At 36.5% G+C, this 12,298-nt stretch overlaps 1 protein-coding gene across 2 annotated transcripts in view; it reads right to left on the bottom strand.

The window, feature by feature from the left end:
* The window catches only part of gbe1b (glucan (1,4-alpha-), branching enzyme 1b), a 118,454-nt gene that overhangs the window by 84,333 nt on the left and 21,823 nt on the right, over positions 1-12,298 (bottom strand). For both annotated transcript variants that reach the window (XM_043258907.1, XM_043258909.1), the window contains exons 4-6: positions 6,568-6,693; positions 5,223-5,358; positions 491-581 (exon numbers count right to left, since the gene is read on the bottom strand). In XM_043258907.1, the coding sequence (XP_043114842.1) occupies positions 491-581; positions 5,223-5,358; positions 6,568-6,693 (353 nt within the window). The remainder of the gene's footprint in view (positions 1-490; positions 582-5,222; positions 5,359-6,567; positions 6,694-12,298) is intronic.

The following is a 12,298-nucleotide window of genomic DNA, read 5'->3' as shown; positions in this document are numbered from 1 at the left end:
GACAGAGTCTCATGGTGTGTGTGCGCCTAGCGGGGTGCTAAGTTTACCCCATTTTGAACATTAAGAAGATAAAAATGAGTGAACTGTGCCATGTTGTGGACCTCTGGACAGCGTTTTTTCATTGAGGGTCAACAAGTGCACCCTAGGGTTGATTTTCATGGTCATTGTTTTGTTGTTGTTTTTTTATTAACTTCCAGATCAGTCACTTGTTGGTTACTTGATGGTTAGTAACACAGTATAACATAGCATATAACATCATAACATAAAACATCATAACATATAACATATTACATAAAATATAACATATAACATACAACATAAAACGTACAGTTAAAAGAAGTCAAAATAAGCATGGTGTTTATATAAATATTGTGCTACACTGAATGACAATGTAACATTATTTTAACCAAATACACACACACACACACAAAATAGTCAGAAACAAACAAAAAAATGAAAATAATGAAATATTGTCAATTTTTTGATTTACCTTGATGCTGCGAAGAAACTGGTGACCTGGTAACCGAAGCTGGCGTAGTAGGCATGCTCCATGATCGCCATCAGCTGAATACAGTTATAACCTGTGTGTATGATAGTAAACACAACAGTGCGTATTAGCCAAAAATCAGGATTCTGTCATTTGCTCATCCTCATGCTTTTCCAAACCCATATGGCTTTCTTTCTTTACTGGAACACAAGATATTTTCAAGAATGTTCATGTAGGTCTTCTCCATAAAAAACGAAAAGGTTGAACCCAGTGACTTATACGGTTTGGTTTGTTTGTTTGTTTTGTGTGTGTTTGTTATACAAAAGGTGCCATATTGCTTCTAAAACAAATAAACAAATACAGTAACTAATTGTACTATACTGTAAACAACAGTGTTTATTATTAGTATTATTATTATTATTATTATTATTATTATTATATTAAAAATTAATTATAATACTGTAAAATGTTACAGTATATATAATAATATAAAAAAACTTTATATTTTTTGGACAAACTACACTTTTACAGAAGCTTTCAAATGTAATGTTTTAGTATGCCAAAACTTTTTTTTTTTTTTTTTTTACTTAACTTTTAGCTGTGACTTTTAGCTATATTGTTTCCCTGCAAAACAAACATGTGGGAGCAAAAAAGTACAAATTCTGCTGTTCCGGCAGCGTGTAGCAAATGCCCACTCAGAGAACCACTGCTTCACATAATTTCAAAACAGCTGTTTTCATTAATGAGACGATATCATACAACAGTCAACCAAAAATAATAAACCGTCAAGGCCGCAGAAAACATGCTCAGGTTGAACCCAAGCAACCGCAGGACAATGAATACGGCCGTCAAAGTTCCCCAGTTCAACGCTCTGACCAGTAAGTGACCGCTATAGAAGCTGGTCATTCACTTGAACACAAAGTGTCCACCGGGACGCCCCGTCTCAACGACTCTTCGGGTCATACTCGAGTCTTATCTGTCCGGATCAGCCACAAAACCGGCATTTCGGCTCCCAACGCAGGCTGTAGCTACACTGACACGGCTTTGAATCTGTACGGCAAGAACTCAAGAGGGAGATCCAGGCTTGTCTCGCATCGCTTTTTTTTCCCCGAGCAGATTGGTTTATTTATTTATCTAGCTATCTAGCTATCTTCCTCGCCCTGCTTCAGAGAAAGTTTGGGGATTTTTGATGAGGTGTGACAGCGCCAGGGGCTCGTCTCACTGACGATGCATGAGCAAACACACGCGCACACACATAGACAGAGAGAGAGAAAGAGAGAGAGAGAGACAGAGAGACAGAGAGAGAGAGAGAGAGAGAGAGAGAGAGAGAGAGAGAGAGAGAGAGAGAGAGAGAGAGAGAGAGAGAGAGAGAGAGAGAGAGAGAGAGAGAGAGAGAGAGAGAGAGAGAGAGAGAGAGAGAGAGAGAGAGAGAGAGAGAGAGAGAGAGAGAGAGAGAGAGAGAGAGAGAGAGAGAGAGAGAGAGAGAGAGAGAGAGAGAGAGAGAGAGAGAGAGAGAGAGAGAGAGAGAGACAGAGAGAGAGAGAGAGAGAGAGAGAGAGAGAGAGAGAGAGAGAGAGAGAGAGAGACAGAGAGAGACAGAGAGAGACAGAGAGAGAGAGAGAGAGAGAGAGAGAGAGAGAGAGAGAGAGAGAGAGAGAGAGAGAGGGAGAGAGAGAGAGAGAGAGAGAGAGAGAGAGAGATAGAGAGAGAGTGAGTGAGAGAGAGAGAGAGAGAGAGAGAGAGAGAGAGAGAGAGAGAGAGAGAGAGAGAGAGAGAGAGAGAGAGAGAGAGAGAGACAGAGAGTGTGAGAGAGAGCGAGAGCGAGAGAGAGAGAGACTTTTCAGTGCCTTTTAGATGCCAGAACCACAATCGTCTAGGGAAATGCAACCGGTTACCACAAAACAATGAGAACTCGAGGGAGCGACAGGCACAATGCAACAACATACTGATTTAGCGCACGGACATATGCATGAATTATTCTATCATAATATTTGTTACTGCGAATGGCATAGTAGGACTTTATGTGGAAGGCGGTCATTTTCAATCTAAACATGCGGGCACACACGCTTCTGTTTCGCCTACGAGCAATGAAAAAAAATGATTTTTTGAATATTTTTTCGACAAAAACTTGAGTGGTGTCTGGGCCTGTGTAACTTGCACAATGTTGGAGTGGGTCTGAATGTTTGCAAAGATTTCCATGTTCCTAAGATGCTAAAAGAGCCCACCTCCGTGATATTTCTATAGAGTTACTGTGCCCGCATATAGATGGGGCCCACAGGGGCCTCTGTGGCCCAATACGAGGTATGTGTACATTGTCCAAAAACAGTATATTCCATGTTATCGTGATTGATTGTCTACTAATTAATACTCTAAAGTTAAATAAACGGATAGATATACACAAAAAAAAATAACACAAAATAAATGTTGGAAGCCTATGCATATAAAATGCGAAAATGAAGATACAGACAGACAGACAGACAGACAGACAGACAGACAGACAGACAGACAGACAGACAGACAGACAGATAGATAGATAGATAGATAGATAGATAGATAGATAGATAGATAGATAGATAGATAGATAGATAGAAACCTGATTTCAATTTTTAGCAATTTCCAGTTTAACAGTTAAAGTGAAAGTTTGATTTAATGAGGTCACCACCTACTCATAACGGAATGAAGAAAATGATAATTTAATTCAAACACTAAAAGGCACACTCATTTTACAAGCACTTCATCTGATTTTGAATCTCAGACTGAGATAAACGTTTGGAACTTCTGCTGTAAAAAATACATCACCCCTGTGCCTACACCGCAGGCATCTCGACAAATACTCCTGTCAACAAAAAAACTGAGTCCAGGACTCAAAAAGCAAAAGATAATGGTTGATATTAAAGGAATCATTCACCCAAAACGTAAAATTACGGTACATTTACCAAACCTGCATGACTTTGTTTCTGAGCGACACGCTAAAGGAGAAATGTTAAATAATGTGCTGGTTGCTCTTTTCCTCGCAATAAGATGTCATAGTAGAAGAATGTCCTAAACAGAAGTGATTATTCACTAACGTTTATCCTCTAATGAAGATCCTCAGTAGTTCTCACTTGATCACATAAAGCTATTACATGGCTCTGAATATAATCACATTATGACGCATTTATTGCATACGTTTTGCCATTTTGTTTCCTGACTCCAAATGCGTGTGCGTTTTTCCGTCTTTGTTTCCGCATTCATCATCCTTCTCCTCAAAATGCACGCTACGGATGCGAAAATGCAGAAAATTCAATCGAACGAACGTTTCGGAGGCAGTTTGAAAACGTGACCGCCGCGTTTGCTTTCGAAGATTTCGGATGAAAATATCGGACAAAAACGTCGGACCCGGCGTGCAACAGGCTTTACGCTCCTCGAGTACGAAAACGGACATCTTTTATGTTCCACGGACGAAATAAAGAATTTTCGAACCGTCACGTCACCCCAATCTCAGACCCACAGGCTTCTAAACCTCATCTTCTGTGCCTGGTAAGTACTTGAAAACACCCCACCCGCCCTGCATCTCCAAAACACATCGGCGCTCTCAAACGCACCTCTCTCCAGCCCTCATCCACGACGGCATTAATGAACACTCCACATGGCAGCTAAAGCCTGTAAACAGGGTGTTGACCTGCAGAAAGGGGCTTAGTTGAGAGAGCAGCTTCCCCGGGAACATTGGCACCGAGGCCAGTGGCTCGTCATCAATGCGGCAGGTCTGTCAGGTTAAGCACCACTGCAGCTCAGATACTTTGTGATGAAGGAGGAATGTTGGCAGGTAGAACATAACCTCTCTCTCCAGTCTAAAAATAATGGTACCATCATACAGTGATGCACTGGATGGTAATACTTTGATCAAAATATTCATTTAGCAGCAAGGTATACCACGGTGCATCTCCAAAACACATGGTAATACTCTACCGCAGCACTTCAGCATTTCTCTGTAATGCATCAAAAAGAATAAAGCGCTCTGCAGACCGATGAAGCCCATTGTGTTTTTGTTAGAGAAAAACGAACGCGTCTCTAAGAGCATAACATTATGTGGCAATTATCTTCGCCCGTCTGAAATGTCTTTTAATTTTGAAAGGTTTAGCAAAAACAATGATTCGGAGAAAGAAAGAGTATTAAAACTCGTGGCAAATTCTAAGCCGAACGCAATAAAAGAGAGACGATTGTTTAAACGCTGCGTTTCAAAAGGCCACAGAGAAACGGTATCGACGCCGAATCGGTCAAGGGACACGCTCGCGTGCGGTTCAAGTCATTTGTTTTTAAGAAATGTTTAAACTGTCAAAGGCAAAAAAAAAAAAAAAAAAAGAATATAGACATAAAAGCAAGGCAAACAAATTGAAAAAAAGTCTGAAACTAAATAAAGCAATGAAATAAAGACGGTCTTACAAAAGATTAAATAAAAAAAAAAAAATGAAAGTACGGAGGAAGTAATTTTTTTTGAATAAAACCTTGCTGGCGGAGACAATTAATACCGTAAGATGAAGCAAAAAATAAATAAAGGCAGCATAAAACAAATGCAAACGAGCACATAAAACCAAAAAATCGAGTCATTTGTTTCTTTGACATATAAATGATATAAAGCCAAATAATACAAATATGTCAGTTTAAAAAAAAAAATAACGAAGATAAAGTCACAAGCCTTTTTAAGCATAAATTAGATATTAAAGCAACATTTTGTGTTAATAACGCGGCCCCTTACCAAGATCTTTGATCCTAGGCAGCACGTTGTGTGTGAAGTTGCTGTAGGATGCCACTTTGCCCTCCGGAGAAGCAATTCCAACATGGGACTCGTATATCCGTAAGCTCCTGGGCTTCTGTGGACGAGGGTGCTTGTGCTGGGGCAGAAAGAGCGGGGGAAATATCTATGGAATAATTCTTCATCCCAATTTAACATCGCAGTACATGCCAATACAGCTGAAGATAAGATGGAGCCGCTGAACAGAGCTGACAGTAGCTAATTTGGGGAATCTCACCAAATCATGAATCATGACTGGAGGACATTAACGGGCATATATAATTCATAGTCTGAGGAGATGATGTTCACCGGCTTGACTTGACGTTACAGCAGAATTACTTAAGTAGAAAGCAACGAAACGGTTCATGTTGTATTCATAAAGACATTTTCTTCATCCTCCTGTTTTCAGAAACCGTTTTCTTTAAATATACAGTATTCACACATGCTCAAATTTCTGCCATGGAATTATATATGTATATACACACACACACACACACACACATATATATATATACATAAAGGTTATTGTGTATTTTCATCTCACAATTATTTCCTTTTTTTGGGATATGGGATTGTAACTTTTCAACTGCATGATGTAAACTCAGAATACCAATAAAAAAATTCTGAATCGCAAGATGTACAGTAAAATTCAGATGTAAAAATCTTCTCATTCTGAGCCTGCACACAACAATTCTAACTTTAAGCAGAATTCTGAGAAAAATAGCGGAATTGCACGTTGTAAAATTACAAGAACAAGAAAAAATTCAGAATTTTAAGACCAAACAAACTCTTTTATCTATCAAAATTGCAATAGATAAATAAGTTGTAAAATTAGACTTATAAAAAAAAAAAAAAAAAAGGTCAGAATTGTCAGACATAAACTCTTAAATAAAAATCTATAAAATCTAAATTTCAAGTCAAAATTCAGGGGGAAAAAAAACATTCAGAAATGTATAATTTTGAGAAAGGGGCCAGAATTGCAAGATGAAAAATAAAAAAAATAGAAATGTGGGATGCAAATGTAGAATTTAGATTAAAGCAAAGTTAGAATTGCAAGACAAAATTTAGAATTCTGATTAAAGAGAAGGTTGTAACTTTTGAAAATAAATTTGAACATAAATTTACATTTTTTATTTTTTATATTATTATAAGTGGCCGAAATAAACGTTCATACTGTCATCCAAATTCCAGTTCATTACATGCACGTAGTTATACTTAAACAGAAGGTTTAAATAATTGAGGACCCGTTATAGTTCACTACAAAACAAAGGTTGCGGCACACCGGCGCTGGAGGGAAATAATCACTTACGATGTAAGGTTGAGCAGGGTCCCAATGTACCCAATCATAGATGACGGACTTCTCATGCCTGGTCACATACTTTGCCCAAGGTGAGATTCGGTATAGCCGCTCGCCCGTTCTGGTGTGAACAACCACCTGGGAAGAGAGACAAATGAGGGATGTAACGGCAAGGGCACAGAGAGAGGGTCGGGACGTGGGCACAAGCAAAGGGCGCTGGGTAATGCAGGTAAGAGAAAATGTGTTTACAGCTGCCAGAGAGCAGGGATAAAGGACCGATCTCATGCAGAAAGGTCACGCGCTACAAGCAAAGAGGACGTTTGAGTTCAGTCTGACCGCTGGAGGTGAAAGCGGTTTTTATTCGGAGGAAAAAATACATTCACAACATTGGGTTTGAAGCCAAAAAATATTTGTGGCATCTGAATGGTACACGAGTTTCGCATGGGTACTAATGTGATAACCAATTTACAATCACCCAGTCAGGCACCCAATGTGCAATGATTCTGGGAAACATTTGTGTTTACTTATTTTTTTTAGCTTACTACTCGCTTTACAAGCATATACATACAAACTTGAAAGAGTAAGATGAATAATAGATCAAACGCTTTCTGTTTTTACCAATATGCCCTACATTACAACTATAGACGGAGAGGCCAGGAAAGATTACGTGGGAACTTGCGTCTGGGCCAGGTTTTAAAGCAACAACTCACTCAAAAATGGTAATAGTCACCATTTTCTCACTTTCATTTTTTATTTCTTAGAATTTTTTTTTTTCCCGTTCAGACCTCCATGGCTGAAGACAAAAAAAAAATGAGGCATCTAGAAGAACGTCTAGGCTGCTCTTTTCCATATAATGGAAGTGAATGGGGACTGGGGCTGTCGAGCTCCTAAAATTGTTATTATTATTTATTTTATTTTTATTTAGTTTTTTCAAGCTGTGGTCAATGCATGTTTTAAACTACAGAAATAAGCGGGCTAGACATTGTGTCAAACATACTTATGTGTATTTATTTGTAGAAATAAACTTGTTTATTTGAAATTTTGGTTCATATGCACAAGTGATGACAGAATGTGCACTAGTTGAGAGATTTGTAACAATGTCCAGATAAAAATATCAAGCTACATAATGTGAAATATAAATTTGCAATTGTAAAAAAAAACACACACAGAATTGATAATGTGCAAAATATTTGTAGAAACAATTTAAAAATAAACCATTGCAACTTTGAGATGTTAGTTAGAATATAAATTGCCTAAATGCAAGAAAACTTAATAAAAAAAAAAAAAAACATTAAATAAATAAATAAATAAATAAAAAATTATAAAATAAAACATTTAAAATAAAATAAAATAAAATAAAATAAAATAAAATAAAATAAAATAAATGAGTGAGATGTCACTTTAAATTATGTGGGAAAATGTATGTTTTAAAGTAAAAAAATAAGCAGCTTAGACATTTTGCTAAATTACTTTTTTTATGTTACACATAAAATAAATTTTAAAAAGTGACATGTGAGTGAGTAGATAATGGCAGAATTTTTGTAACCACATGAGGATAAGTTTATTATGCCACACTGTGTTTTCCTCGTGGAGAAGAAGATTTCTAGAGCTGTCTAAAATAAAGCTATTAGCCAGCACAAAAGCATTGATCAGAAACGGAAAGGGTCATTTAATCCTTTGTGTACTATCGGCATTCTTATTTATAGCTGGAGCAAAACTATTCACTCACAGATATTAAAAAACTCATCATGTGTCTCAGATTAGACTACAGAAGCTATCCTTTCTAAAGGGCATTCGAAAGCAGAGTGTGAATTTAATGTCAGAGTGTGTCATTTCATTGATCTGGGGAAGTTTAGAAGCGAAGCTGTGGAGGAAGCGCAGGATCTACTGACACCACAACTGAACAGGGCTTATAAATGACAATTAACATTATATAATATAATATAACACGGCATATCATGACATAACGAAAAGTGCAATAACACTAGCCCTAAGAAATGTTTATTCCATTTTGCATATTATATATACCCTGTAGAGACAATTACATTTTGTATTATCATTTTTATTTTTTTTACCAGCCCTAAAATTTGGAGTTATCAAATACAATATTATATTATACTGAAATTTTTACATAACATAACAAATTATGATAACGCTATATGGCCCAAAAAACTATTTTATTCCACACGCAGAGCAAAATAATTAAATTTAGTATCACAACAACTTTTAGAGTTGTTATTGAGATTTCAATAAAATACAACAGATATGATTTCATTCGTCTGTAACTGTGGTAACACTGCACGTCCCTGAGAAATGAAAGTTTTATTATTCTACATTATTAAATATTAAACCAAACATATTGTTTTTAAAAGTAAAACAAATATATAAAAACAACATTAGTTTCGGTTATTTAATTTTCCTATAGAGTTATGAATATATTTTATGTTATGTTGAATTTTTTTTTTTCAAAATCTTAATATTTTATTAATTGCTAACATTTGATAAAATTCTTAATTTGAAAGAAATAATAAAAAATGTAAATAATAAAAAATAGTTGTAATAATATCTCGCATTACATTTATTTTTATTGTGCTTTAGATTAAAAAAATGCAGCTTTGCTGAGAAAAACAATCTTCTTATGCTCTTCTAAAACATTATACATTAACACAATACATTACATACAAAAAAAAAAAAAAGTACAAAAGCTGTCACTGAGATGATACCTATTCACAAAAAACGTCTTTGTACCTAAAGGGCCCATACTGTTACCTTGTGACGTTTTAAGTAGGTACCGCCTCAGTGATAGCTACTGTACCTATCACGGTGTGGCTATTACAACGTGAACGCAGTTTATGAGGCCACGTCTTCCCGTGTGCTTTAATCCAAACGTGCCAAATGGTATGATAATTCACTTCCCCTAAAGTTTGCTCAAACCCGACAACCACACTCGAAGCAAACTAGCCTAAGGCATCGGCTTTCCAAACAAGAGCGAGAAGAGAGCGGCGCTCGGCTGCAGTGTAACTCACTCTTCCGAGTCGCACGACTGTCGGTACGGGAGAGCAGATCGATAACGGAGCGTCTCTCACCGTGTGAATGCACCCGCGGGAGCTCTCCATCCCCGAGTCTCCCCATCTCTCTCTCTCTCTCTCTCTTTCCCGGGCCAAAAAGCAAATGGATCATTTGATGGTCCTCTCTATAAGCTGCCAGCGAGAGGTAATGACAGAGCCATTGGCACCTGCCGGTGACCTACAGAGCAGCGTCCCAGTGGGGCTCGATCATTAGCGGCTTCTCACCCGAGGACATGCGGGAGCGCCAAACCGCCACACCGCGGGTCTGCCAGTTTATATAATTACCCGGAAAAGAGTGCGAGAATGGACGGATGCTGAGCCAGACCGACTGATGGAGAGAAAATAGCAGAAAATAGCAGACGCACGGTGTCAATGAAAGCAGGGTGAGGTGGAGGATAAATGGATGATGACAAAACTCTCGCCGAGTTCATTTAATGTCTGTCACTTTGCTGTACTGTCGTATTAGGGTCCAGTCGTGGTTTATCGGAAACATTTACTTGCGATGAATGTTCCTGACCTCGCAGGGAAACGTTTTGCATTATTTAAATGAAAGGAAATATTTCGGTTCCGATCAGACACTTTTCTCCGCCACTATTCAAAAGGGCATTATGTGGTTACATATTTTTACGATTTTTTTTTGGAGCAAGGATGCACGTTATATATATTGTATATTATTAATGGAATCATTTTTACTATTATCTACGTTAATTACAGTTGCGCTGCTTAATATTTTTAAAACCCCATGATTTCCATATTTTATATATAAATGTATATAAAATCTTGGAGGTTTCAACTGTAATTAACATAGATAATAGTAATTGTTATTCTTAAACACCACTGAAATGATTCATAGAGGTATAAAATAAAAATAAAATAAAAAATTTATTATAAAATTTAATAATTCATTAATATGTCTTTATAATTTTGATTGAATAAATGTAGCCTATACAGTGGGTGCCACATACTTTCATTTTACAAAATAAAATTAAATAAAAAAAAAAAAAAAAAAACCATAAATCGCAGTTACTAAACTATAGTTTAGTTAAGCTTTAACTTTGAAACTTCAAACGATATATGGAAATGCTCTTATCTAATGATTATGTAAAAACGAATGACATTTTTAGAGAGAAAAATATCAATAAATCAACAAACATTTTGTACTAATATTGTCATATTTAGGGCTTAATGCAAAAAAAAATATTCCATATTTGGTCACTACATTGCGTTTTTAATCAATTATATTCTTTTTTTTTTGCAGTGAAAGTTATTCATTTAATTTGTTTGGAGAATTTGAATTGAATTTCTTGCTATTCTTAACGGTCTTACAATTCAGCATAATAAGCATTGTTATATGTATTTTATTTTATATTACACCCGTTAAGTTATACAAGTACTACCTCATTGTGATACATCCACCATGATACGAGGCTGCAGCTTGAAGCAGAAAGAATAGGACAGTCCACTTCCTGCATAATTAAAGTCTGGCCGGACCACTATTCACCGGGAACATAATCCATTTGACACTCAACTCATCCGAGTCCAGTCTGAGGGCCTGAACTGGGACGGGGCCAGGGTCTGCATCTGCTTCTTATCGTTCAGAGCCTGACCCAAGAAGACAACAGGAACAAAGCAAGCAGAAAAGCAGCCTGAGCCCAGCGAGTGACATCTACCTGCCATCAATCAAGGCCCTGCCAGCGGGTCACATAATGGACAGCAGGAGAGAAAGAGGCTGGACTAAACACACAGATACAGAACCGGCTTCATAAGCAGATACATTAGAAATGGTTCTCAGCTTACAGTCAGCAAATAGGTTTTGACACGATGCTATATTTTGGACAAAGTAAAAAAGTGTGTTGTTTTACACTAATAATTTTAACCAAAGTATGTTACAGACATTTTATCAATACCTTAAGGGATCGTATCGACTTGTCATCCGATGACCCCTTTGAAAAAATATGTGCAATGACTTCTATGGTACGTGCACATCTATGGTGAACAATTCATTTGTAGAGACGCAGTAAAAAACTGAAAAGACTCAAATAAAATAAATTGCATTCTTAAAAAGATGACCAAAAAGGCAAAAAAAAAAAAAAAAAAAAAACAGGTTAGACCACAAAATGTCATGCGGTGCAACTTAAGGATTTTTTCAATAAAACTATTACACAATAATAATAATAATAATAATAATAATAATAATAATATAAACAATAAATAAATTTTAACTTTGAAATTACATTTAAAACATTTTTGGAAATGATTATAATTTACAGTAAAATGTATTTAAGGTTGCTAGTAAAGTTGCTAGTACAATATGTTCATTTCACTTGATGGTTATGCTGTATGACATTTCTATATATGTCAATAAATGTAAGCTAGAAGATTTTCTGGAGATGTTTCTGACCCACCACTGAAAGTCCAGGGAACCAAAATGTGGAATCCAGAAGGTTATAAATGCATTGTAAATCTTATCCGCATGAATCCAGCAGTTTAATAAAAGAGATGCGATTATATGTCATGATTAAAAGATTTTATTTGATTACCTAGACTTTCAACAGAGGGATAGAAATTCAGTTTTTATTACTGGGTGAATTCTCTCTATTAGACGTAAGGTAAACGTTGCTGTAATTTCAATATTTGCCAATGCATTATTACAACCAAACGACCCAAAATGACCC

The sequence above is a fragment of the Puntigrus tetrazona genome, chromosome 15, assembly GCF_018831695.1.
Source record: "Puntigrus tetrazona isolate hp1 chromosome 15, ASM1883169v1, whole genome shotgun sequence".
NCBI classification, from domain to species: Eukaryota; Metazoa; Chordata; class Actinopteri; order Cypriniformes; family Cyprinidae; genus Puntigrus; species Puntigrus tetrazona.
This window is presented reverse-complemented; position numbering and strand designations above follow the sequence as displayed.